We start from the raw sequence: 26,819 nt of genomic DNA, 5'->3' as shown, positions 1-26,819 counted from the left end.
GTATTATTCAGTTGCTACATCTCATCAAATCTCTCTCTGGGATCTTTACCCTGTGGCACTCCCATTTCAAACCCTACGTCACCCAGGTCAAGAGACAACTCACTGTAGCTGCTTTGATCTGCTGCGGGCCTGCCTGACCCTGCAGGCCAGGATCCAGGATCTCAGGGACTTTTAGTCTTTTCCAACAGGCAGCTGCCCTGGAAACTTGATATCTGTAACTCAGGGCAGGGGAGGGAAGCTCTCCGTGTACTGGAGCATTTCTGTCAGGAAGCCTCATTACAAAACTGCCCAGAAGCCACGTTGTGAGAGATTGTCAGAAGAGCGGTGCGGTTAAGCACTGGCAGAAATTAGAGCTGGGATTGCCTCAGCTCTGCTGGTGAGAAGATCCCGCCGGGCCTTGGCACTTAATGACCTTATTTACCCATCCACACAGAACCCTCAGAAAAGCCCTGCGGAATCGATGTAATTTTCTCTCAGCTTTGAAAGGTATAAAATACTTAGTATATCATGCTACATGGTGAAGAGACCATTGATAAAGAATTCCTTATTCTGAGGAAATACTTTCCACTGCAATGGAAAGAGCCTTGGATTGGAGGAGGTGGCCCTGGGTTCAAAGTCTCGCTCTACCAGAACCTGGGGTGGCAGGGGACCATGTAACATGGAGACCATAGCCTCTCCTTCACAGGTCATTAAGATCAAATGAGATGTGCTATGTGAAAATGACGTAATACCTATTAATTATCTTCCTTTTCCCCACCTACATTTAATTGAAGAGATGAAATGTACACGTAGTATAGTGGCATTAATTACATTCCACAGCACAATGGAAAGCATTTTGCTCTGTCACACCCTGGCTGACCAGGTGATCGTGAGCAAGTTTCTTAATCATTTGCCCCTCAGTCTCCTTATCTGAAACATGGGAATAATGATATTGAAGGTGCAGGCTCACGTCTGGAGCTCCTGTAATCACTCAGTGTTGCAGGTGATCAGTGACTATCTGAGGCTGGCAGTGCAGGCGGTAAGAATCACTTACTAAGACGGTTATAGATAAAGGCAGGCTTATTAGAGAAGTAGGAAAATACATTGCCAGAAAGCAACAGCAAGAGAGGAAGTGACTGCAAGGAGACAAAGGCTTGCTGGGGACTTTCATCAGGTGGTGTCTGTGCTGTGTGCCAACAAGGGCTTTGTGCAGTGTGATAACGCCACGGCTGCAGCGAACTCACTTGCATTTTTCTATCAGCCAAGGGTCTGGTGATAGCTGGGTGCAGGAAGATGGTGAATTATCTGTGCAGGAGGGCTGTGTCCTGGACCATGAAGAAAGGCAGACCTGTATAGCTTCTCTGCTTTGTCATTTTGCTTTCCCTCGATCCCACCAGCCTGGCTCCTTTTCCCTTATTAGGACTTCATACTTAGGACATGCCAGGCGCATCCCATGTGCTCCAGAGAGGAGGCCATTGTATTAGTAAAGGTGAAGATGGAATTGGGGTGTTGCTTCCTAAGCTCAGATGATCCCCCGATTCTTTCACTCATCAGGCTGCCTCACATCCACTCATTGTTTCAAGTCAACCCAGAGCAGAATGGGAGGGTGGGATGGGAGACTCCCGAGGGAGCACGTTCTGGAAGTAGATGGTGGTGATGGTGGGGCTACCTTGTGAATGCGCGAAGGCCACGCATGCTCAGTGTTTCGCGGATTCCACCACAATTGAAAAATGATCATTTGTTTGTTTTTCAAGTGCTTGCGCCCCTGCAATGCATGCCCTCAAGAGTGTACAGCCCCGGGGAGGATGTCACTCGGGATGCAGAGGTGCCTTGGACACGTCTGCCTCTCACTCCTTTATCCTCAATGCAGTTCCTGCTCATTGAGAAGCAGGGTTTTAAATCACGGAGAAGATTCCTCCAGCCACAGTGCTCCCATGTGGCCTCTCCGTCCTCAGGGGTCCCTTGCTGCCACTTTTTATAGCCTCCTTCTTCTTTGAGAACTGCTTGGGGTCCTTTTAATCTCCCTCACCGTGGGGAGCCCTGGGGATCCTGGGGTTACGCATATGGTCCTCAGGCCCCGGCACTCTTGAACCCGACTGTCAGTATCCTTTGTTGGGGCAGCTGCTGGTGGTACCGCCCTGTACCTTCCTGGGAAGGAGACAGGCGATCCCTAGTGAGGGTTTAGCACAGCACCTGGGGCAGAGCAAGCATGCAGTGAATCGCAGCCGAGTGCTGTAACTTCCACCATGCAGGGGACCCAGGTGGGAGGAAGCCAGCAGGTTTGCATGCTCGCAGTCCGTCCTCGGGGTCTGCACACTCACAGTCAGCCCTCAGGGGCTACAAAGTCAACCCTCAGGGTCTACACACTGGCCATCAGCCCTCGGGGTCTGCATGCTTGTGGCCAGCCCCCCGGTCTGTCTCCCCTGCAGGAGTTCATCCGCCTGGGCAGCCTCAGCAAGCTCTCGGGGAAGGGGCTCCAACAGCGCATGTTCTTCCTGGTGAGTGGAGAGAGAGGCTCGTCCTCACAAGGATCGTGTCACCTGGGCAAGCAAGGCCCCCGAGGGGGGGACCTGGGGTGGAGGAGGAGCAGCCAGAGGTGCCCAGGCCCGAGTTGGTGAGGACAGTGAAGGCACAGTTGCGGACAGTTGATGAGGACGGTGAAGGCTGGAGGGAGGCCTGCTGTCCACACGTGGTCTCACCTCTACACACTTCTGGTTCCTCTAGTTCAACGACGTCCTGCTGTACACAAGCCGGGGGCTGACGGCCTCCAATCAGTTTAAAGTCCACGGGCAGCTCCCGCTCTATGGCATGACGGTGAGTACGGCGCAGGCTTGAGGCCAGGGCCTGTCCTCGGGGGGCCGCGGGCACTGCTGACCCGGCAACAAGGAGGGGAAGGGAGAGACTGGATAGGAAGGGAGAGGGCGGCCAGTGTCACCTTGGTTACGAGACCTGGGCTCAAAGACCATCGAAGACCATGCAACCCTTTCACCTAAAAGATCCAGCCTTCTCGGCCTTCTCCAGTGGGGCTCTGGGGACACGGCTCCTTCTCCTGCACGTGGGATGTGCGGGTCCCTTCCTTATAGAATGGAGTGAAGGGGCAAGCCGATGAGGCCGTCTGGTATGAACTCGTATCCCACTGCCTGCGCCTGGCTCCAGGGGCCCCGACAGTCCTCGCCACACACAAGAATGACAGCACCCCTCCCTGGAGCTGGGCCGGCCACCTCATCCTCCCCCGAGTTGGCTCAGGGCTGCCTCCTGTCCCCCTTGGCAGGCAGGTGTACAGGGTGCCTGGGCCTGGGATGTGGCCCTGGCTGGTGCCCACGCTGTCCTCCGGGGTTGGAGAGAGGGAAGTTTGTGGGCTCTGCCAAAAGCATTCAGCGTGCTGCGATCTTCCTGTCGCCTTTCCGATTTTGGTTTTTCCAACTCAGAGTGCCTCCTCCCTCTGTGGGGCTCTGGGTCTCCTGAGCCCGGCTCAGTGGCACCCCTCCTTTTCCGAGTTGCCTGGCTGCCAGCTCAGGGACGTTTGGAAGTGCATCACGTCCCTCACGGTGACGTTATCTTCTCTTGCCCACAGATTGAGGAGAGCGAAGACGAGTGGGGGGTGCCCCACTGCCTGACCCTCCGGGGCCAGCGGCAGTCCATCATCGTGGCCGCCAGGTAACTCGGGAGCCCGCCCCTTGCCTGTGTCCCCTTTGACATGCTGCGGCCTGAATACTTGACGCGTCTCTGTCTCCAGTTCTCGGTCTGAGATGGAGAAGTGGGTTGAGGACATCCAGATGGCCATTGACCTGGCGGAGAAGAGCAGCAGCCCCGCCCCCGAGTTCCTGGCCAGCAGCCCCCCTGACAACAGTGAGTGTGGCCAGGGCAGCCTGCCCATGCTGGGGTCTGGTTCATGGAGGGACAGCATTTTTGCATCTAAAGCCACCCCATCGGGTGGGCCTCACATCTGTGGTCTACATTTGTGTTTAAAGCCAAAGATCAAGACGGTTCATTTTCCTAAAACACCTGAAAACAGCATGAGGGAGCTGGGAAGTTACCTTTTCTGGGGCAGCATTTACCCCTGTCACACGGAGAGACCACCAGGCTGTCCACACCCAGAGTGAGGGCTGTACTCCACACACCCGGGAGGGACCAGGGCTCCAGGGTCCGTCCCCCTTCAGTGGGGGCCTCATTAGATTCTGGTTAGGTACCACAGGGCGTGACTGCAGTGAGCCCCCCAACCTCCCAGCACCTCAGAGGGTATCAGGAAGGGGTGCTGGCAGGAAAGATCCGAGGCGCTGTCTTTTGCCCCATCCTGTAGAGTCCCCTGATGAAGCCACCGCGGCTGACCAGGAGTCAGAGGATGACCTGAGCGCCTCGCGCACGTCGCTGGAGCGCCAGGCCCCGCACCGTGGCAACACAATGGTGCACGTGTGCTGGCATCGCAACACGAGCGTCTCCATGGTGGACTTCAGCATCGCAGTGGAGGTACGCGGAGGCAGGGCAGCTCTGGTTCCCAGCTTGTGCTGGCCCAGGCAGAACCCAGGCAAACTTCTGGGCCAGGGCCTTGAGGGAGGCTGGCACCACGGGTGGCCCCACCCACCCACGGTGGCTAAGCAGGGAAGGATCAACGCTGGACCCCCTTTGGAGCCTGCCGGAGGTATCCCTGTAGGTGGCGTGGAGTGGGCGCCAACCTCCCACAAATGCAGTCATGTCTCTTGGTGCTCATCAGTCCCTGTTGCCTTCCATAAGATCGTTTTCTCTCATTCTTCACCTGTTTTCTTGCCTCTCATGCAGTTAGCCTAGAACACAGGTGCCCAGGGCACAGCTACTGGACAGTTCCATGGCTGTCACATCCTGAACCGCCCACGGGAATCGGGTGCATGGGCGGGAGGAGAGTCTGCATGATGGCAAGCAGGTGCCAGCCAAAGCCAGTGTCCTGGTTCATGGAAGAACTCAGGGAGAAGGGGATGCAGGCTCTGAGAGCCATCCCTGTGGAGGGGTAGAAAGGGGGTGATCCCTCTCCTCCCCATCATGAGGGTCACGGCAGACACTCCTGTGACAAAAGACAGGCTAACAAGGGAAAAGCATGACCAGTTTATTTCATCGTCATTTTACATGACATGGGAGCCTTCAGAATGAAGACCCAGAGGTCTGGCGAAAACGGTCGTTTTTATGCTTCGGTTGGGTGAAGAGCGGGTGGCCGAGTGGAGCTGATGGGGCAGGCTGAGAGCTAATGCCAGAGGGTGAAAGGAGCCCAGCAGGGCCCCTCTGGGTTCACTTGGCCTCTCTGATGATGGGACAGGCTGAGAGCTAATGCTGGAGGGTGAAAGGAGCCCAGCAGGGCCCCTCCAGGTTCACTTGGCCTCTCTGAGCAGCGTTCCTTGCTCCTGGGTGTGGGGTGGGACCCTTTCCGCAGTGGGGGTCTTAGACCCTCTTCTCACACAAGGTGGGCCGGGGAGTAAGTTTGTAGCCAGCTCTGACACAGAACAGTGGGGAAAGGTTAGGGTCTCCGTTTTTGGTTTCATGGCTGGCTTTGGCCCGGGGGGAGGTTCTGGTTTCAATGACCCGCCTTAAGGAAGGGGGATTCTAGTTTCTGTGGCTTGCCTGGGGGAGGAAAGGGGCGAGGCAGGAGGTGCTCAGGGAGGCCTGGCTTCTGAGCCTTTCACTTCAGGGTATTATTTTCTGATCCTGCCACCTGAAAGCTGGCTTTGAAGATGGCATCTCTCCCAGATCATGAATCCTTTCCAAACACCCGTTCCCTAAACATTCTTCAGTCCAGGCCCACAGCTGTATTTCAGAACACTTCAAACCCATGAAGGTCTAAAACAAGAAAGCTTTCTTAATCTCTCACTGGCAGTGGACCCTGCCCTGAGCTGGGGCGAGGCCATCCATCATTGTGATTGTGTTCTATGTGAATGCCCACATTTCACTGCGGAACCTCTGCCCCCGCGCCCTCTGCGGGGCTGCTGCGCTACAGGCAGGACTCACCTTCTAAAACGCAGAAAGGTCCGGTTCCCACACAGGCCTGGTCCAAACAGTGTCACATAAGAGACTATGGCCGGGACAGGAGTTTGCTGGCTCTTGGAACCAACAGCAGCAGGAATGAGCCAGCAGTGCTTCGTGGAGGGTCTAGAGGGAGTCTTGGAATTTATTCCCTGGAAACGACCGTCCCCATTGCTCAGACCTGCCTTTATTGAGTTTCCTGCTACAAGCCAGTGTTTCTAAGCCCAGGCTTGCTTCTGAAGACATCCTCAACGGGACACATCCGAGGTGCAGGCCCTGGCTCCCCCACAGGCACAGTCCAGCTGGCCCCACATACAAGGCTCTGTCCCATAGGGTTCCCATGAGTGTGCAGGTGTGAATATTCCCTCCCCGGGCCTCCCTTCTGCCTCCTGACAGCCCAAGTGTGAAGAGCGCTAACTGTTCTTCCCCAGCTTCACACCTCCACCAGGCTGTGCAAAGCTTGCAGGTCTGAGACTTCTCCCAGGGCATGGGGATTATGACAGCAGGAAAGGGACCCCCAGGCAGAGGAGCAGGGAAGAACCCGTGATAGTCTCATGGGAAAAGAGGCCCATCAGCTCTCACCTGTGGGTGTGTGTCTGAAACGAAGCCAGTCGACGTGTGGCGCCACCATTGGGGAGGAACTGTCCTGACCTTGCTTCATTCTGACCTCAGCAATGTGTACGACTCTGAAGGCCTATTTGTCATAGGCCTCAAAGCTTTTTAAATACCTGGAGGCACCCAGGCCATTCAAGAAGGCAGGAAATACCCAAGTGGGATCCAGGTGGCGGGAGCCCCCTGCAGCCCAGCTCTTTTGGGTAACAAATCTGCATGGTCGCAGCCTTCCGTGTGCATGATCAGGTCAAGGCACTGAGTCAGGGGCAGACTGGCCCCCGGCCAGATCTAGCCCCAGTCTGATGGCTTACGGCCTGTGAACAAGGAATGGGTTTACCATTTTTTTAATGGCTGCTAAATAATGTCTTCAGTTTTGCCCCTTGGCCTGCAGTATCTGCCGTCTGCCTTTGGAGGAAAAGTTTGCTGCCCCTAGCAGAGAGCAGTAGAGTGAGCCACCGGCCAGTGGGGTTTCCAGGTGGCAGTGACCACCCAGTACAGTCAGGGACCTGGCTGCTCTATCACTTTGCAGATGTCCATCCTTGCCAGAAAGCCCCCTCCCAAGGCGTGTGGCGTCAATCTGGCGTCAGTGGCAGGCGGCCCTCGCGTGCCAGACGCCAAATACTCGCTGACTCGCAGAGGAGCCGTCCCCAGGGCCTCCGCCCTGCATGACAGAGGACGAAGCAGCTCCATCTCCTCCTGACTCGGCAGCCTCCTCTCCACAGTCCTGTGCCCCGCCTCTCTTCCAGTCCCGCTCCCATCTGACTCATGCAGGCACACGTGAGGAAGGGGCATATCTGGGGACAGTGTGGACTCAGTGGCCTCTGCTAAAAGTTGTGGGCAAGCCAGCAGGTCTGGGGGCTCCCACTGGAGGGTCAGATGTTGGGATGGCCAGAGGGCTGCCCAGCCCGTGGGCACTAGAGCCGGTGAAGGGCCAGAAGCAAAGCAATGCAAGTTGTCTTTTAAGGCTGGAGTGGCGAGATGGGGGACAGCAGGGAGGTTCTTCAGCAGACGGAGTGCCGACAGGACTGTGAGGAGGGAAGGGACACGGAGGCCAGGGAGTGGCGGGCACGGGGGTTATACTTGTTTCCCGTGGCATCACACAGTACCAGCCTCAGACTGGGTGAGGCCACAGAAACATCTCTAACAGTGCCGGAAACCGGAAGTCCAAAATCAAGCTGCTGGCAGGTGCGTTCCTTCAGGGAAGATGTCCCCGCCTCTCTGACAGCATCTGGTGGCTGCGGCAGTCCTCTCCTCGGGGGTCCCTGGCTCTACCCATGTCGCAGGGCTCTGGTCTGCCATGTCACCAACTGTCCTCCCTGCATCTGCGCTCAAATGTCCTCTTCTAAGGACACGGCTCACATTAGGCTTAGGGCTCATCCTAGTGGCCTGACCTCGATCGCATCTGCAGAGACCCCGTGTCCGTATGAGGCCACCATCGGTTTGAATTTGAGCTTGTCTTGTTGCAGGGTGCGTTCAACCCACAGCAGGGGCTGAGGGGATGAGAGCCAAGAAGGGAGAGGAGCGGAGGCCCCAGTGCAGGGCCACGAGGAGACAGGGCGGGCTGGTCTGGTTCTGGACAAGGATGTTGACCCTCTTGTGAAGGCAGTGAATGGAGACAGGTCTGAGAGCCACCAGCATGGCCTCGGCCTCCCGAGTGTGGGGCAGGAGAGTCGCGGCGAGCAGGGCCTGTAACATGCTGGAGGCCAGGATGGACCCAATGCGGGGGGAGCAGGAGGCTCGGCCGCTGGGTGGTGGGGAGCAAGGAAGGGCCGCTGGATGTGCGTATTGATGAAGAGGTTTCCAGAGGCTACCAGAATGGCCAGGCAGAAGCTGGAGAGCTCTAAGGAAGCTGCTTTGGTAACAAATGGGCCCAGACTGTGATGGGTGACATGTATGAACCCCAGGGGGGGCTGGCTGTGAAAACTGTGATTCCGTATGAAAACAGGAATGGGGAGTGTGCCACTCTCCTTGCCCCACGGTGCATGGCCCAAGATGCCACACGGGCATCAGCCCAGCCCGGGCGCCACCAGGACCTTCTGGGAACCTAGAGCCTTGCATTTTCTTGTTCCCTTCTGCCATTGGGGGAGGAGGATGGAGGGCTGGGGCTGCCTGCCTGGCCTGGAACCCCCTTTTCCCCCATCTGCAGGGTCCCTCTCATTCTGCCAACAGAGGGGGCCTCCACATCCTGCAGCCCCTCATGGACCCACTGTCGGTGTCCATCTCTCCCACTGGACCCTGAGCAACTGGAGGGCAGGGACACCAGACTGATCCCAGCACAGCAGCTTAGTGACAGGGGCACTCAGAGACATGGAATGAGGCAGACTCAGAAGTCCGTATTTTTTTTGTGGTAAAATAGCCATACCACAATATTAGCCTACTATTTTTATATGAACAATTCAGTGGCATTAAGTGCCTTTACAAGGCGGTGTAACTGCTTTGAGTATCTGCTGGTGATGTCACTTTTGCAAAGCAACCAAATGAGCCACCAACATGTCAGGCCTGCTGAGGGTTGTTTGGAGGTAGCATGGACACAGGGGCCTGTCCCTGCCCCCAGCTGGGCTGCAGTGCATCCCAACAATGCTCCAGGGGCTGGGCCAGCCGGGAGCCTGGAGGTGGGCAGGGCTGCGGCTGCCTCCTGGGCCACTAGAGGGCAGGTGGGAGCCGCACACCAGCACCCCAGGCCCCACTTCCTGCGCAGGGTGCCCGACACCTCAAAGTGAGTGCTGCTGCTCCGAGCTTGTTGAGACAGATCTTTCCCTCTTTCAGCTTCCACCCACTGGCAGTGCGTGGGGTCCTGCACCCCCATTTCTGCCTCGGTGTCACAGGGCCCACTCCCTCCCCGCCAGGTGTCTCTTCTCCTCGGGACACCACTCCCGTTGGATTTAGGGCCCACCCTACCCTGTGTGATCTCATCTTCACTAGTTACCCTGCAACGAGCCTGTTTCCAAATATGCCTGCGTTCTAAGGTACTGGTGGTCAGGACCTCAGCGTGTCTTTTGGGGGGACACAGGGCCCCCCAGATGCCCCACAGCAAATGGCAAGGGGAAGTGATGAGATCAGGGTTCCAGGACCTGCCACGTCTCCCCACACACGGGGGAGCAGCGAGGCCTCAACCTTCAGTCGTGGACATGCCCCAGCCCAGGGCCCTGGTGCAGGGGCAGCTGCTCTCCACACCCAGCTGGGGCAGGTGCCCGCCGTGCTTCTCACAGGCCTCCTTGCCTTGCAGAATCAGTTGTCTGGGAACCTGCTGAGGAAATTCAAAAACAGCAATGGGTGGCAGAAGCTGTGGGTGGTGTTCACAAACTTCTGCCTGTTCTTCTACAAGTCACACCAGGTAAGTGCCACACACAGGGTGGGTGGCAGCATGAGGTGAGGGGGCTGCCCTCCTCTGGAAGGACTCAGGCCTCTTGAGCTCCAGCCAGGTGTCACGGGGATGACAGGGATGCTGGCAGGGGGCCCCTGTCCACCTGAGGCCCTCAGCTCTAGGAAAGGCTGATATTATCCACTGAAGGACCACTTCTGCCCTAGGAAGGGCCACCTATCTTCTGGCGGGACAAGGGACGGGGGTTGGCTTTATCCACAGCTCAGTCCTGGTGGGGACTTGCCACCTGGGCCATCATGTATAGGCCAACACTGGCTCCCATGATCCCTTCCAGGCCCGCACCCGAGGGTGGCGCTGGCTGAGCTCCCGGAGTCCCTGCCCGATGTGGGGCAGCAGCCACGCCCAGCAGCAGAAGCTGCCCCCGAAAAGCCACTTTGTTTCCCCTTTCCAGGACAATCATCCCCTCGCCAGCCTGCCTCTGCTCGGCTACTCGCTCACCATCCCCTCCGAGTCCGAGAACATCCACAAAGACTACGTGTTCAAGCTGCACTTCAAGTCCCACGTCTACTACTTCAGGGCGGAAAGCGAGTACACGTTCGAAAGGTAGCTGCCCCCTTCCCAGGCACAGGGCTCTGCTCCCAAGTTAGCGAGTGAGATGGCCCCACCCTTCCCTGCCCACTGAAGTGTTTAGACCTGGGGTCCCACTGCCTGACACCAGCAGGCGATTCTGTTCTCATGGCAGAGAGTGGGGTCCTGACTTCCCTGGGCCCTTACCCTGCACGGCGTTGGCTGAGGCCCTAGACATCTTGCTTGGAGATCTCTGATGTGTGTGTCCGGGACTATGAAGCTAAGCCCCAGTGGGTGCCGCTACACCGGCCTCTGCTGGCCCAGCTTTACCCACCCAGGCCCAGTGGAAGCCTTTCACGACAAAAACCAAACTGCACCTCGGGCTTCGCAGTCTGTGGCTGCAGCAGTACTAGTCACGCTGCTGCTGCCAGGGCTGTGGCAGAAATGCTGTTTCAGGTCAAAGGGGACCGTATGAGGAAGGAAAACTCTTCAGGGTTATTAGTGAGACTGGCTACATGGTGTAATGGGACCCAGGGACCACAGACTTCGTTTAACCAAGAAATAAAGCGAAATAAGAGTCAGGCCTAAGGCTGTTCTGAGCCACCCCCTGTGGGGAGGGAGGTCCTCAGGCTGCAGACCAGACAGGGCAGTCCCCAATTCAGGGACTGCTGGCCATGTTGTGGGACAGAACAGCAGTTTGTCAATCAATCCCAGGGATTTTTAAAGCAGCGGGGACAATTATGCGTACTTCTCAGTAAATTCTTTGGAAATAGCACGATGCTTTAAAACCAGAGTTTAAAACTCCTGTGATATCCAAAGGTAGCACTTCCTAAGCAATATCACCAGAAAAGGAACCCAGAGGAGAACCATTTGAGAACCATTCTCAAATCTGATCCTGGACTGAAAAACTTAGTTTGAGGGACTGAGCTCGAGAGCTGGGTTTAACCAAGTTGGGATTTTGTTATTATTGTGGCAAAGGGCCCCGCCTTGCAGTCCAGATCCTGAAAGGCCTGGGGCCAGGTAATTTGGGGAGTCTGTCCTGCATCGTGTAGGATGTTCAGCGGCATCCCTAGCCTCCACCCACTAGATGCCCTCAGCAACCCCTCAGTTGGGACATCTAAAAATGTCTCCAGACCTTACCAAATGGGACAGCATCACAGCCATTTGAGAATCACTGGTACAGAGCAAATACACAAACATATAAAATGGAGATTCAGGCGTGGTGGTGCAGGCTTGTAGTCCCAACTCCAGTATGAGTGACAGCCAGACCCTGTCTCAAAGGGGGAGCTTCCACTAAGCAGGATGGGACACGCCCCGCCATTCTCTGCAGTGTCCATGAAAATAGGAGGTAGCGTTCTCCCCAACAGCCGAGGCCACCTCACTCCTAACTGCTCCAATGGAGTGGGCAGTGTCACCTCAGCAAGGTGCTTACAGCTCCATATTAAATGAGTGCCCAGGCCAGTAGGTCTCCACTGTACAGAACGCCCGGGTGCTGGGCGTTCCCTTGCTCTCCTGCTGAAGTGGCAGATTGCCAACAAGGCGACCTGACTTCACCCCGTGTTTCCATAAGCGATGCCCACCGAAGCGTCATGAGTCCGTCCAAACAAAAAAAAAGTTGACTGACTGACGTTCCCGTGTTGCAGGTGGATGGAAGTGATCCGCAGTGCCACCAGCTCTGCCTCGCGGGCCCACGTGTTGAGTCACAAAGAGTCTCTCGTGTATTGATGGCCGGACACACTCGTTTCCGCAGTGGCTGCTCTCCTGGAAGACGTTTTCTTTCTTCTGTATTAATGAAGCCTGGTAAAATTAACACCTGTCTGAAAATCAAAAACATGGCTTCCCAGCAGCTCTCCTGTCTCCACAGCCGTGTTTTTCAACCCCTTCCTCCCAGCATCTGAATGAACAGCGCTCCCACCTCCAGTCCTGGCATCCGCTGGGGGCGCTGTTCTTTAGCTAGTGCCAGTATTAAAACATTGTCATTACGAGAGTGCCAAATGACATCTTCCCTCCACCCTGCCCCTGAAAAACACACACATCCGTTCAACACAAGACAGGGCAAGTGTTTTTTGTTTTTTTTTTTCCCCTAAAAAAAGAAACTTTTGTTATTTTCACCTATTGGCTGCTGCATTTTACAAAGTGGATTTCCTGGTGTTTGCAATACACTCGGTGCAGCCTTAAGCAAATGAGATCATTTTCAGATTTCGTTTTTTCAGTCTTTCTACTTTTGTAATAATAGGAAGTTAGTAGGACTCACTTCTCTGATTACTAAGCAATTTGCAGCACACCACGTTCCACTGCGGGGTTTCACGCTCACCTAAAAACACCCGTTCCCGACCGACTTCTTGGTGCAAGTTGACCAAATCGTTTTAAGTGGTAACTCTTTCCAAACCGTAGCAGGGTTGTTTTCTGTTAAGAGAAGCCGAGATCCAGTGCAATACCTGGACTGTCACCGTCCTGTGAGTGGTGTACACAATGGGAAGATAAGCCGTGGTGTTTTGCTGTGTGTGTCACAAGCATGAAAACCTGTATGTCATTGATCAGGGCCATTTGTGGTATGTTCCGTGATGAGCGTTTAGTGAGCGTGCTGGCTGCAGAGCACTATGAAATCATGGTACGTAGTCCCCGGCACCTGTCGTTATTCCTATATCCTCCTGCAACTGTGGTTTGAAACTGCGCATTCTCTAGTAGTATATATCGTGCCTGTCTTCAAAAACATTTACCTTTTTATACTCATTCCCCCCAGGCATGGGGTAGTGTCAGACTGCACAGGGAACGTGGTTTCCAACGGTTCAGGCCCCCACTCGGGAAACATCTGTCTGTTCTCGACGGTGATGGGGTGGCTGCCATTCCCTTGGTTTTCCTAAGCCCTTTCTAACGAGAGTCTCAAGCTGAGGCGACGGCCGATTCAACCCAGTTCCTTCCAGTGCCCCGCACCATGGCACCTGCCCACCTGAGAACCAGGAGCACGCCCTCTCTGTGGAGCTTGGACTGGTGTACCTGGAAACGGCAACTTGCAAACAAAGAGCCTGACGTGTGTTAATCATTTGCCTTACAAGATGTACCAGACGGTTTCCAGTACTAACAAAGGGAATAAAAATACCTCACGCCACAATCCAACATATTGACGTTTTAAGGCAAAACAACCAACTTTGTAGTCTTCATTTTCTGTGTGGTGTGTGTGGTTGGGGCGGGGGGGGGGGGAAGGGGACACTCCAGCAAGGGTTTCTAAAGCCCCCATGTTATCGGGCTCCCTCCAGAAGTCACTGGTCACTCATTCCTGGAGACTTGGGGACGAGGCAGTCTCCTCAGCTAGTTCTGGATGATTCCAAACTACTTTGCTAGACACTGGTGGTTCTGACCTGTGACCAGCACCTCTGCTTCCTGTGTGCCCTCAGGAAAATACTAGTGTGGGTAACAGTCCACGCCCAAGCTGCCAGGGACAGATGGAGTTTGAGACACGCTACACACAAGACACACAATGACGCAGATACTCGTTTTCTTGAGCTTTATTGGCCCCTGCATGATACAGTCCCTGTGCTTAAGAACATGCCCTATTAAGTCACTGCCTTTGCTGACATATTTTAGAGCAGAAATACAGAAGCTGTTTTTAAAGAAGGAAATGTAAAAAAATGCTTATAAATTGACCGTGTTTTGCCAAAGGAAAGGTACAAAATGCTACCTACAGAACCAAACCAGCCACTTCACAGGAGCAATTCAGGAATAAAATTTTTGGATAAGGAAGGCAGATACACTTCCAAAAAAATCAGAACCCAGCAGGTGGTGGCCAGGACATCTCAAATGACACTGGTGTCCACCTCGCTGGCAGCAGCCACCCAGCCCACAGCCCTCGTCTCCCAGAGGCAGAGGCTGAGCACCTCCCCAGGCTGCAGGCTCCAGGTAGCTGAGCCAGGAGCAGCTCAGGGCTGGCACTGAGAGGCTATTGGTGACAGTAAACCCATCTCAAAGGCTGGGCCCGCGGGTCTGGCTACAGACTAGCGGCAGTTGATGCTGAGGCAGGTTCCAGTTGTAGCCCTGGTGCCTGGGCGCTCTGTTAATGCAGGCCTGGAAGTGGCTACACAAAGGCCAGCTTCCTTGGCTAAAATGCCCTTAAAAACTCTGGAGCTGATGTTGTGTGTCAACAGAAAGTAACAGCCCAGGAGACAGTGTACAGTGGCGAGCTTTCTAACTCCATCAAACCCCATCTGCCCCGACAGGAAATGCTGCCAATCAACTCAATGCTGCCAAAGATTCACTTGTTGCTCCACGGGGGAAGGAGCTGAGTAGGATTAGTCTGGCGACTGCAGAGACTCCCCGTTCATACCAATATTCTTCATCAGAACCCAGTCCCTCGAGCAGCACAACCACTGTTACTAGCATGAGACTGGCTTCAGTGTTAAAAAACTGATGTCACTGTCCATTTGTAAATGGGAAGACCTCTGCGAATCAGAGAGGCTGCTGTCTGCCCTGGCTCACTTAAAAATCGGGTAACAGCACGCCCTGGGGAACACACACTCATCTGTGCGATTCTCTCACAAAGACAAAACTAACCTTTGGCTTATGCCGCCTGCTTCACGTAAGGAAACAGTTCCCCACACACAATATTCCCTGGAAATACAAAATGAAATCTTCCCCGATTTTATTATTCCAGATAACATTCTTGTGCAGAGTAATGAGTACAATAAGAATTAGCAACTCAGTTCTATTTCCCCTAACCAAAATATATCCCTTATAGAAATTAAAGAGTTCAACCCAAATCCACTTCTAATAAAATACCTCAATTTTAGAGCTTAAAAACCAGACTGCACTAGCAAACTGACACAATAACCCACTCAAGCATCTGTAGCTCAGGGCTCTGTCCCCCCTGTAGCTTAGAGGCCACTAGACCAGCAGATAGCTGAGCTACATCCCCAAGCTCACCCACTAACTTCCTTGCTTCCAAAAATCCTCACTCCACAAGAACTGGCACACCCACGGGAGATGTCAATCATCAGCTTCAACACACATAAAAGAATGCTTCATGTACCAGTCAACAACTGCTGCAAGAACTCTCCCATTCCAGAAACCCAGAGATTTTCCCCCTCGCCAAGCAAGGCCCCACAGCAAACCAAGAAAAACAGACACACTGGCTGCCTGGCTAGCAGGCACAGGCCCCTTTCAGAGAAGCAAAATAACCCTTAAGGTCCCCAGCAACCGCTACAGCAATCGCACAGATCAGCAACCTCCAACTGCATCATCTCAGTGAGCAAGTGTGCAAGCTGTCCAGGGCGCTGACCTGGGGACTTCTCCCAGGAGTCTTCCAAAGTGTCTCATCACACACGCACAGCCACAAGTACACACGCACGGCCACACGTACACCGCAGGTGCCCTGTCCTCTGAAGAGTCACATTTCAAGGAGTATGCAAAATAAGCGTGTTATAAAATTTATTCGTGTAAGCATTCAGACATTTTTAGGTGGGAAAGATGATATGCAGAATCCACTACAAGGTGCAACAGAAAATCGTATTGGAAAGGACGGTACATCTGGCGCAGACCAGCAGTGGCACGATTCCAAACAAATGTCAGACGAGAGCGCTTCATGGGGAGAAACTGAAAATAATAATTTAAAGCTTCATGAGGCAAGATATGTTCCAATTTAAAACACTAAGAAATAGTACCATCGATGAAAAAGGAAATCAACCTCTAAGTGTACCAAAAGGGGCGTAGGGCAAACAAGAGGAAAATTTGCATTTGTTGAGGTACAAATAGGAGTGTTCCGTAAGAGAGGGGCATTAATTATTATTAATGACAAACCCTGCAAATACAAAATAAAACCCAAATCACTGGTCACAGAATTCAAAATGTACATGTAATAAAGGCAAGGCAATAGACTCAAGTTATGGCCTGTCGAATATTTACTCCACTGACGTTATCTACAGAAGCACTTGGCCAGTTTGTACACAGTGATTCCTTATGCACGCCGAAAGGGTTTCCGTAAAAATGACACTATATACAAATCTGTACAGCCATCCACCATAGCGATTCTCCAGCTCCCAGAGGGAGCTATCAACTTAAAGCAGGATTCCTGAGGTTTCATGTCTTTAGTTGCCTTATCATAATCCCAAATATACATTTCAGGGTTTTTGTGTTTAAAGACACTTTCCTTGAATATGTGCACTATGGTTAAAATTAAAAACCAAAGTAATAAAATAAAATAAAATGATCGCTGGAAGGAGCTGACCCTCCCCACCCATCTGAGAGACTTCATCTGGCTGTGGCACAGCGAAGACTGTGTGTGTCCCTGGACGGGCGCCCGGCGTTGGGGTGGCCCCCGGTGGCGCACCTCTTCAGTGGAGTCAGCGAAGGCTCTCGTTGACTTTTTAAAAGAAGGAGGATGAAGAAGGAAAAAAGGAAAAACAAAACCCCAAATGCCAAAGGAATTTCAGTGGGATGAAGTTCCTCCACCACTTAGAGAATATCTAGGGAAAAAGAGAGAGAGAGAAGTGAATACATGTCATTTCTCATCCCTGTGTAGAAATTCACATAGTAACCAAAATCTTAAGTTTTCATAGGAAATTCCAAGTCATACAAAAATAACTGGAGCAAATATCAATGGGTAAGTCTAATTGTAAGCGAATGCATATGAAGATTGAGAAGATCATGATTCTCACACAAAAACTCCAGAGTGTGTCACAAAAACCTAGAATGGGTTCAGCCTCTCTGGAGAGATGTGAATAAAACAAGAAATAATCTCTTTTTACTTATGATCAATTGTTAAAAAGTGAAAATTAATCCATACACGATGACACAGTAAGATTCCAGGGATGCATCTACATTCCCGATGTGAGGGCAGGAAACCCATTTTGACTATAAAAATAGTGATGTAGTCCAAGAATCTATTTCCTAGAACTGCTTCCGAAATACGGTCCAAAGCAGGAACAACCCGTCTGCACAAAAATGTCTCTTGGGATTTTCGTAATTACACTAATTTGGAAACAACTGTGATGCCCAACAGTACAGAATCAGTTAAGTATATTATACAAACTGAAATAACACAGACTAAAATTGGTAATTATCTGTATCTACGTATATATATAAAAGCAATATTAAAAATATGTACAAGTTTAAAAGTACATACAAAATTACAGGTTGGGCATCCCTTATCTGAAATGCTTCTGGCTTTGCATCTGGGAATATCTGCATTATACTTACCAATGTGCATCCCCAAATCCAAAATCTGACATGGCCCAGAGAGCAGTTCCTTTGAGCCTCACACTGGTGCTCAAAAAGTTTCAGATTGGGGATTTGGGCTATTCAACCTGTATATGTGCGCTATATAAGTATAGTTTACACGCACAACTTCTGTATCCTAAAAATAAGTACTATAGAAATTCTAAAAAATCTTATCTGCACTATAAGGTAGATAAGAGAATTCAGTAAGTTTATAACCTGGGATGACAACAGAAGGCAATGCACCCAAAGATAATGATGAGATTTGGGCTACGGTGGTGGGATCATGGGTAATTTCTGTGTCTTCCAAAAATTCTACAAGATTGTCTCTAGAATACAAAAAAGGGTGAGGACAGGGTCCCCTCAAGACCACGATTCCCTCAACCATTTTACAGCAGACTCCAAGTCACAGGTCCGGGAGAGATGGCTGAGGACGTATTTGGCGAGGCTAATCTCAAACGTTCCCATCTAGAGCTCCTCTTTTAAGGCATCTGAAATACTTGGCACCCTCCCAGAGAACGAATGGTTACATAAGGTCCTCCCAAAAGCACGTGTTAGCCATGGAGCCTAAGACTCAATTATAAAGAAGTACAAATGACTAAATCACAGGATGAGTTGATGTCACACAAAAGAATCCAAACATTAATTCCAGCTGAGACAGAAATAAGTACCATAGAAATTCTAAAAAATGGATCCATACATGATGACATAGTAAGCTCTGAAAATGCTTCAGACGAGAGGCAGCTCTCATTTTTCCTACAGTCATCCACTGAAATAACGTGTTCGGAGCAAAACTGGCAGGAAGTCTAAGCCATGGCCCCGTGGTTTTGGCAGCCAGCAGAGGTGAACACTCAGTGGGAGCTTCAGGAGCAGGGAAGGGAGAAGTGGGGGCCACAGCCAAGCCTGCAGGGAGACGATAAGCACCCCAATAGGCAGGTCGTCTGAGGACAGAGGAGGAAAGAGGGGCACTCATCACAGACAAAGGCAAGAGAGCGCCGACTCGGCCTCCCCTGTGTGTCACTGCAAAGTAAAGTTTTAAACACAACACAGACATCAGGTAGCTACAGACCCACATGAGGTTAAAGAGGGTCATCCCCAGCCACGATGCCCAGTGAGCAGGTGCAATGTGCTGCCTGTGAATGGAGATGTGCTGAGTGTAAAGGACACATCAATTCCAAAGACGGTCCCCCCAAAAATGTAAAATATCTTATTGATGATTGTTGGTATTAATGTTTAAATAATACTTTGGATCTGGCAGGTTAAAAATGTATTGTTAAAAGTAATTTCACTTCATTTTGCTTTTTAAAAATATGGCTATGAGAAAATGTAAAATTCTCTTTTTGTTGGGTTTTTAGAGTCAGGGTCTCACTGTGTTGCCCAGCCTGGAGTGCAGAGGTGATCATAGCCGTAGCCTCGAACTCCTCGGCCTGAGAAATTCTACAGCCTCAGCCTCCCAAGTAGCTAGGACCACAGGTACAAGTCACCATGCCTGGCTAAATTTTTTTTTCTTTTTTTGGTAGAGACAGGGTCTTTCTATTTTGCCCAGGCTGGTCTCAAACACTTGGCCTCAAGCGATCCTCCTGCCTGGGCCTCCCAAAGCATTGGGATTACAGGCGTGAGCCACCACATCCAGCAGAAAACGTAAAATTCTGCATGTGGCCCCCATTGTACTTCTACTGGCCAGCACTAGTACAGATCAACTTGCCTTAACAACTGAAAGAAGAGGAACAGGGAGACAGGGGTCTGGAAATGGGAAACATGGATCAGTTCAACACATACAAGCCAGATGCTCTGCCCTGGAGCTCCTGGGGAAATCAAGTCATGTATACAAACGAACAGTTCATAACAATTTCAGGCAATTCTGAACAATGTGGAAAGTATTGGTTCTAAAAGTAATACTACAAAAGCAAAAACAAAACGCCGAACAAGACAGTAACAATCCTGCGAGTTTCTGGTTTTGTTCTATTTGCTTTATTATAAGGCTCTTTCTAATGAGAAATAATGTCACTAGCATGAGATATGTGATACTAAGTTTGAGAAATCAAAAAATTTGTGTTCAGGCGAAAGATGGATGACTTTTTCATTCTATTTTCCTGTGTTCCTATACTGTTTTGGGTATCAAAGGAGGGAGGGATCATCCTTCAATTGCCTCAAAATTAAAGGCAGCCAATAAATCATTTTTATTTTCTAGCAACTTAAAAAGTTGAAATGGCATACTAAGAAACCCGAGTTCAGAAGCATAAACCGGAAGTATCAGAGCTGTGGTTTTCTCCCGCCATCCCCACTTAGAGGGGCTCTTCACAGGACAGTAGGCAGCCCCTTCAATCACTCCCAGATAGCAAAAGGGACCTCACACGCGCACAACTTCTTTATGTACTGTCAGGTGGGACACATCTCAGGGAAGACCTGGAAATCCCCGTCATCATCACAGAGGCTCAGCCAGCTTTGGTAGGGGCATCAGCCTGGACACCTGAAGATGAATGTCAAGGCAGCAGCACGCCTGGTCCTCCGGGTGGGGGGAGGACAGCCCAGTGACAAATCACCCTTGGGTCACACAGAGCAGCTGCCCAGCACACATCCACTGCCTCCAAACACCTGCGCCTGTGCCCATGGCAGTCAGGAGGGGCTTGGTTTCCATGGTTACTCCTACAACAAGCTGGGAGGGGGCAGGGAGGGCGAAGCCGTCACCCCACTGAGTCCTCACCCACAGTGTGTGTAACAGGTGGGGCCACTGGGCAGGGACAAAAGCTCCCTACAGGCTGGCACAGATGAGCCCCTACCAAGGAGGCTTCCAGACAAGACACACACAGCTAAGACAGCAAACACACCTGCACCTGCTCCCGCCGAGGTGACCACACCAAAGCTGCTGGCATTTCTCACATTGACTTTAAAGCCGAAAACCAGAGAGACAGTTACACACATCTGGCTAAGAACGATCATTCTCTGGCCAATAATTAAGCTGCATAATTAAGAGGAAACAGATTATTTCACCACCACCCTGTATTTGTGTGGCAAGAGCTACAAACGCACAAAGTCCTGCGGGCTTTTCCAGCAGTTTCCAGATTCAGATCCTTCACTCACATTGATTTCTAGAATTCAACAAAGTCTCCTCTAATTCAACTCTGTGTGTACCCTGAGGCCTGCAAGACAACAGGAACAGACAGGCCAAGAGCGAAGTACCAAACTCACCAACCGAGTCCCAGGCCAAGTGCAGGCCTCTCCTTCCCCAGCCCAGGGGGGCCCCAGGCAGTTACCTCTGGAGCCGCTGCACGAGCTGGGCCACCATGGTGTCGGAAATGCCGGGGCACGCCTCCTCCGCTAGGAAGATGGCCCCTCGCAGCTCTTCAATGGACCCCAAGTTCCCGCCGCATGCCTGGCTCTTCTCCTTCAACTGAAAACACACGAACAGGAAGAACAGTGTGAGGTGCACCAGCTGCACAACCGGGAAGCATGCTTTTCAAGGAGCAACACAGCGCGTGGACCATGACACCACCCCAGCCCCGGGGTGTCCGGGAAAGGCTCTGACTCGGGATCCAGGCCACTTCAGATCCCTGGGTTTTGTTTTTTGAGATGGGGTCTGGCTTTGTTGCCCACCCTGGAGTACAGTGGCGCGATCTCAACTCACAGCAACCTCCGCCCCCTGGGTTCAAGCAATTCTCCTGCCTCAGCCTCCCGAGTAGCTGGGATTACAGGCCCCTGCCACCACGTCCAGCTAATTTTTGTATTTTTAATAAGGCAGGGTTTCACCATGTTGGCCAGGCTGGTCTCGAACCCCTGACCTCAAGTGATTCGCCCGCCTTGGCCTCAAAGTGTTGGGATTACAGGCATGAGCCACTGCGCCCAGCCCAGATTCCTTCTGAAGAAAGGTGATTCAAATGCTCTGAGAGCAGTTATGTCTAGACAGGGTAATCGTCAGACCATAACCGTGACTGTTCTAGGCCAGAACAGAGACGACTAGCTCTCTGTGTGCCTGTCCCGAGTCTCACCATGATGGACTGTACTCTCTGTGCTCTTTTCCCATTTCAACCATAACCTTGTACCAGAAAAGCAATTTCAAAGGCTATCGTAAGTTAATCTAATCTCAATATGAAACTGCCACGTGGGCCGTCAAAGCTTACTTCCTCATGTTAATGGGTTGGTTCTTAAACTCCAGCAAACTGCCTTTGTGATCCACAGTAGTGTCAAAACATTCCATTTCATGTATGTTCAAGTGGCAGCCTTAAATTCTGGGAATCTCCAGTGTCCTTCCTCTACTCCCAAGAGAAATCACAACAGTGCCTTCAGGCACTTCCCTAAGTTAAAGGTCAACTAAGTCTCTCTCTGGAAGGCCCAGAAATGTGAACTGTGAAAGTAAGAGCTGTTCAATCAAGATACAGCATGGCTCAGAACTCGACAGAAGAGGCCCTTCGTGGTGGCTCCAGAGATGATGGACACCGCCTCCTTTTCAGGGAAGTAAGAAACATCTCAGGCGACATTCAGCTTGGTTTGCAGGTTGTTGAACACATGCTGTCATTTCCAAACCCAGCCCTGCCCTGAGAGCCACAGCTTCTCTCTCCGCTGCTGAAGGGGCAGGCAGGAACAGGAAAGTCTGACCTCAGAGGGCCAATGGGTGCGGAGAACATTTGTTCCTGAAGCTCTTGCTGTCCCAGAGGGCCCACCCCGCCGGCCCCGCGATGGCCACTTGTGTTTGTCTAGGACTCCCCCACAGTATTTACAAGTCCTGACAGGATCATGTACCATCCAGCACTCTCCCTCCTGCCCGTGTCCCGCCTCTAAGTCTCAAAGAAGGAGCAAAGGCAGAAGAAGGGCTGCCGTGGGAGAGGGCCAGTCCCCTCACTGTGTGGAACGTACTGGACCCACCACTGACTTCACGGAGCAACCTGACCTGTGCTCCCTGAAGGAAAGCAGGGACGCCAGCGCCCGTCTCCTCAATGGCCTCATCTGTAAACATGGGGCTATAATCCTTCTATTGAGCTTCTGCAAGTATTGTATGAAATAATGCACATTAAACACTCTGAACTCTAGGGTAGCAAATATCATTCATAAAAATACATTGGGAAAGATGCGAGTTTAGCATTTGGTTAGCTGGAAAATCCAGGATACGATCGCATTTAGGATATGTCCTGAATACTTATGTCAAAGTTCCTTCATGAGCCCAGTAAAAAAATAAACAGCCTCAGGTAAATGAAAAACTCCATGCACTTTCCCTAACTGCCTGACTGACCCGATTCCAGAGGCCAATGGCAGAGCCGCAGGAGCGCAGCCTGGAAATCCCACAGGGCCCACTCCCATGGGACAAAATGAAGAGCAAGCTGGCACTCAACCCGGACATCCTAGGTAGGAAGAACACAGGTGCCCAGAACCATGAGCCAGGGCTGAAGCCAGACATCCAGCAGGGCCTCCGCGTGCCCTGTGCCTTCCCCGACATCAGCGGGCTCGGCTGTTTCCCACTTGAAGCTGCAGGTGAGGCCTCGGACCCCGGCCACAGCCCTGCTCGCACTGGGCCCTGAAACTTGCCAGGTCAGAGGCCCTCAGACAAACCCTCCAGGGCAGGGCAACAGGTGCAGGCTCACTGGAGGGCTGGGAAGAGGCACTGGCAGACTGGGCACAGCCCACGGCCAGGGATTCCCCACTGCATGACGCAGGCACAGGAGAGGGGAATGAGCTCCTACGATGCTTCCTCCTCCGAAGGCCTCCCCCTTCAAGGACCAGGGCCCCCAAACACAGCCGCAGTGGAAAGCTGCCCAAAGAGGGCGATCCCCATGCAAACAGATGTGTGTGTGGCCCACAGTGAATACCTCAAAGGCAACCTCAGCCAGGAAGGGGCACAACAAGAAAAGGGGGGACTTCCAACATATTTTCAAATCCGCTACTAACCAGATGCAGAACAACCTTCATTCTTATAAAGCCTACTTTTGAAAATCTCTCAAAACACGGCCGGGAGCACTTTCCTCTGGGAGGGAGAGGCTGAGCAGAGGGTGGGCACGGCACGGGGAGGCCCAGCCGGGAGCGCAGCACTGGGACTTTGGTGAAACATGTGGCTCAGGGGAGACCGGAGGACTCCAGGGCATCCAACGTCTTCCTTAGAAGAAAGACTCTACTTTTCATATGGCCAGAAATTGGTCTGAGGCAAAGGAAGCAGGCTGCACCCAATAAGATTTGCTAAAAAGCAGTGCAATGGGTGACACAGGGTCTCAGGCTGGGTCACTGTCATCCAGTCTGCACACTCCAGGCTGTGGCGGAGTGGCCACCGTCCAGGACAGTGGGAGGTGCAAGGTGGTGCCTGACGCTGACAGCCTTTGGGGAGGCACCATGCAGGCTTTCTGAGCCTTTGCCAGTTTGTCTTAATGTCCCCAACTCTTACTGGCAACATCACTACTGAAGTGTGTCCAGCTTCTCCCTCTTCCCTCCCACTCCGAAAAGGTCAGCCAGGTACCTACCTCTGCAAAGAGAGGAGAAATAATTGTAGATAAACACTGAGAGAAAGGCCTCTTTGGGATGTCTTTCATCTTGGGGGAGAGGAAAAAAAGGTCATCAGAAACAGTTGACGTTCACATCGGCAATAATGCAACGAACCTCTCACCCCTACACTTCACGCTGAGGAAACGCCCTCTGCGCGCCATGACAGCTGAAGACTATCGGCTGCCTCTCGCTAGACTTCAAAGTCTCATCTGCAGTGACATGCAAAACCCACGCGCCAGGGACACCGGCATCTGGGTTCCATGTGGAAGGGGACTTTGCGTGGGCGCAGGTGGTGAACTGCCTCGTCTCGCTATCTATGCAGAAGTGCTTTACTGGTTGGACGTGATGGCTCACGCCTGTCATTCCAACACTTTGGGAAGCCGAGGCAGGAGGATCACTTGAGCCCAAGAGTTTGAGACCAGCCTGGGCAACATAGTGAGACCCTGTTTCTAAAAAAAAAAAGACAAAAATAAAAAGTTTTACATAAACTGGGCATGGTGTCACATGCCTGCAATCCCAGTTACTCAGGAGGTTGAGGTGGGAGGATCGCTTGAGCCCAGGAGTTTGAGGCTGCAGTGGGCTCTGATGGCACCACTGCATTCCAGCCTGGGTGACAGAGACCCCGTTTCAAAAAAAAAAAAAAAAAAAAAAAAAAAAAAGAAAGAGAGAGAGAGAGAGAGAAAAGCACTTTACTAATGAAACCCTGAAAATAGAAATCAGGTCAAGATTGGCCATTCCAAGTGCTGTCTATGACAGAGGCCGAGTTTCTACTTTTGCAGCCTCTAATTGGACATTCAACACCTGTTCACTTATCAAAGCAGGACTTGTAGGATCAACAGGGCACAGCTACTGGCCCACCCTGCCTGAGAGAAACACCACCACTATGTTTTACACAAGACCCTAAATATATGGCCTTTCATAAATTTAACAGGCATAAAACCAATTAATCAAAATTGTTTTACATAAATATCAAAAGCAATGCATTTATTTATAAGGTCTTTAAAACTCAATCACAAAATTATGATATGTATGTAAGTAACCCCAACATGCACAACAGTCCCCCAAAGAGAGCTATGAAGTCATTTCACGGGTCACCCCCAAACCCCATGACATTGCCACATGTCAGGACATCCTAACTTGACTGCAGGGCTGCAGAGAGCAGAATGGAGTGGCACAGAACAGACCAGAGGCCAGACTCCCCGGTGTCAACACCTGGATCACCAGACAGAACTAAAGCTCTCAATCCGTCCATCCCCTAGCAACAAAATTCTATGAGAGCTGCCACCCGCACCCACAGCAAGCTTCACACACACGTGCCTCCAAAACACCGCAGACTGAGGTCAGTGTGGCCATTCTGGAGGGAGCAGACGTACCTTATTTCTGTCCAAGTCCGATGGCTGAAGAGCTCCATTCTCCAGATTCTTGGGATCTTTTTCCCGGATTGTGAAGATCCAGTCCCCAGAATCGCTGCCCCCTGAGGCCTGGCCATCTGTTTCCCTTAACACAGACACGCAGGGAGATCCCATCAGCGCTCGCACGTCTGCTCTGGGGGCGCTGGGACGTTCGGGGGAGGCCGCCTGGGGACCTCCGAACCCACGCCCACCAGCGCCAAGTCCCCACCATAACACCCATGTCCAGTCCCTTGGGGATTTTCCAAAGATGCCCCGCCTCCTCCCTCACAGAGACGAGACCATCGCGAGGTGATTCCCGCACCTCCCTGGTGTGCCAGCGTGTGCGTGCCCACTCTCCTCCTCCTCCTGGAGGACACCTCCCCCGCCGCCCTGGGAGCCCATCTCTGGGCCATCAGCTTCTCTCTGCTGGGCTCCTCCTCTCACCAGGAAAGCAGATGTCCCTGTGTTGGGTGTGGTGGCTCATGCCTGTCATTCCAACACTTCGGCCTCACCTCGGCCGTCTCTCAGCCCCAGTTCCAGGATCCACACTCACTGCCTCTATTTGGTACCCTCCACTCGCTCCAAAGCCCGCCGGTGTCCCTCCGAGCACTCCCTCCCCCATCATGAGATGTGTGCTGACTCCCTGTCCTGCGTGGGCCTCAGAGGCAATGAGCCCTTGGCCCTGCTCATCATCCTGACGCCTGTGGCCCCACTGAGCCTGCACCTCCTCCCACCCCTCGGCCACACCTCTCCCCTCTCATTCACAGGCGGAGCCTCACCCTCACGCCGGCTTCCCTAGGGGCCGGCCTCACTCCCCCACACGCCCCGACTGACACCCTTTGTTCTCTTGGCTCCAGTGACCTCCACAGAGCAGTGGCCCCTAAGCCCACTTCACCTGCCCAGCTTTCTCACCTGAACGCCACACCTCGGTGCCACTTCACACAGGACGTCTCCTCCTGGACAACTCAGACTCATACATGGTCCACCCCACACTCGGCTTCCTGCACCACACATCACAACGCCTGTGGCCACGCTGCCCAAGCCTGGAACGTGGGCTTCCCTCCTTCACCCAAATCCACCGCCACGTCCTGGCTCTCAAACCTCTCTCCAGTCTCTTTATCTTGTCATCCCTGTTGCTACCCCGGCAATCTCCCAATGGCAGTACCTCAAGAACTTCCGAGGGCAGTGGTCTCAAACTTGGCTTTAAACTGCAATCACCTAGAGACACTGAAAACCCACTTAGGGTGTCACCCCCGGAAATCCTCATTCATCTGGCCTGGCGCATGGACCTGCAC

General features: G+C 52.4%; 2 protein-coding genes across 8 annotated transcripts in view; one reads left to right on the top strand and one right to left on the bottom strand.

Annotated features, from left to right (window-relative positions):
• LOC105477658 (FERM, ARH/RhoGEF and pleckstrin domain protein 1) overlaps positions 1-13,608 on the top strand; it is a 306,384-nt gene extending 292,776 nt beyond the window's left edge. For both annotated transcript variants that reach the window (XM_011734259.3, XM_011734252.3), the window contains exons 20-27: positions 2,409-2,477; positions 2,704-2,793; positions 3,554-3,636; positions 3,716-3,828; positions 4,280-4,446; positions 9,803-9,910; positions 10,350-10,501; positions 12,109-13,608. In XM_011734259.3, the coding sequence (XP_011732561.2) occupies positions 2,409-2,477; positions 2,704-2,793; positions 3,554-3,636; positions 3,716-3,828; positions 4,280-4,446; positions 9,803-9,910; positions 10,350-10,501; positions 12,109-12,190 (864 nt within the window). In that variant the 3' untranslated portion in view covers positions 12,191-13,608. The remainder of the gene's footprint in view (positions 1-2,408; positions 2,478-2,703; positions 2,794-3,553; positions 3,637-3,715; positions 3,829-4,279; positions 4,447-9,802; positions 9,911-10,349; positions 10,502-12,108) is intronic.
• Positions 13,609-15,869: 2,261 nt separating this feature from the next.
• Positions 15,870-26,819, bottom strand: part of LOC105477666 (serine/threonine kinase 24) — a 129,754-nt gene continuing 118,804 nt past the window's right edge. For all 6 annotated transcript variants that reach the window (XM_071081107.1, XM_011734301.3, XM_011734283.3 and 3 more), the window contains exons 8-11: positions 25,507-25,630; positions 24,112-24,180; positions 20,926-21,062; positions 15,870-16,920 (exon numbers count right to left, since the gene is read on the bottom strand). In XM_071081107.1, coding sequence (XP_070937208.1) covers positions 16,884-16,920; positions 20,926-21,062; positions 24,112-24,180; positions 25,507-25,630 — 367 coding nt within the window. In that variant the 3' untranslated portion in view covers positions 15,870-16,883. The remainder of the gene's footprint in view (positions 16,921-20,925; positions 21,063-24,111; positions 24,181-25,506; positions 25,631-26,819) is intronic.

Source organism: Macaca nemestrina, chromosome 16 (genome assembly GCF_043159975.1).
Source record: "Macaca nemestrina isolate mMacNem1 chromosome 16, mMacNem.hap1, whole genome shotgun sequence".
Lineage (NCBI taxonomy): Eukaryota > Metazoa > Chordata > Mammalia > Primates > Cercopithecidae > Macaca > Macaca nemestrina.
This window is presented reverse-complemented; position numbering and strand designations above follow the sequence as displayed.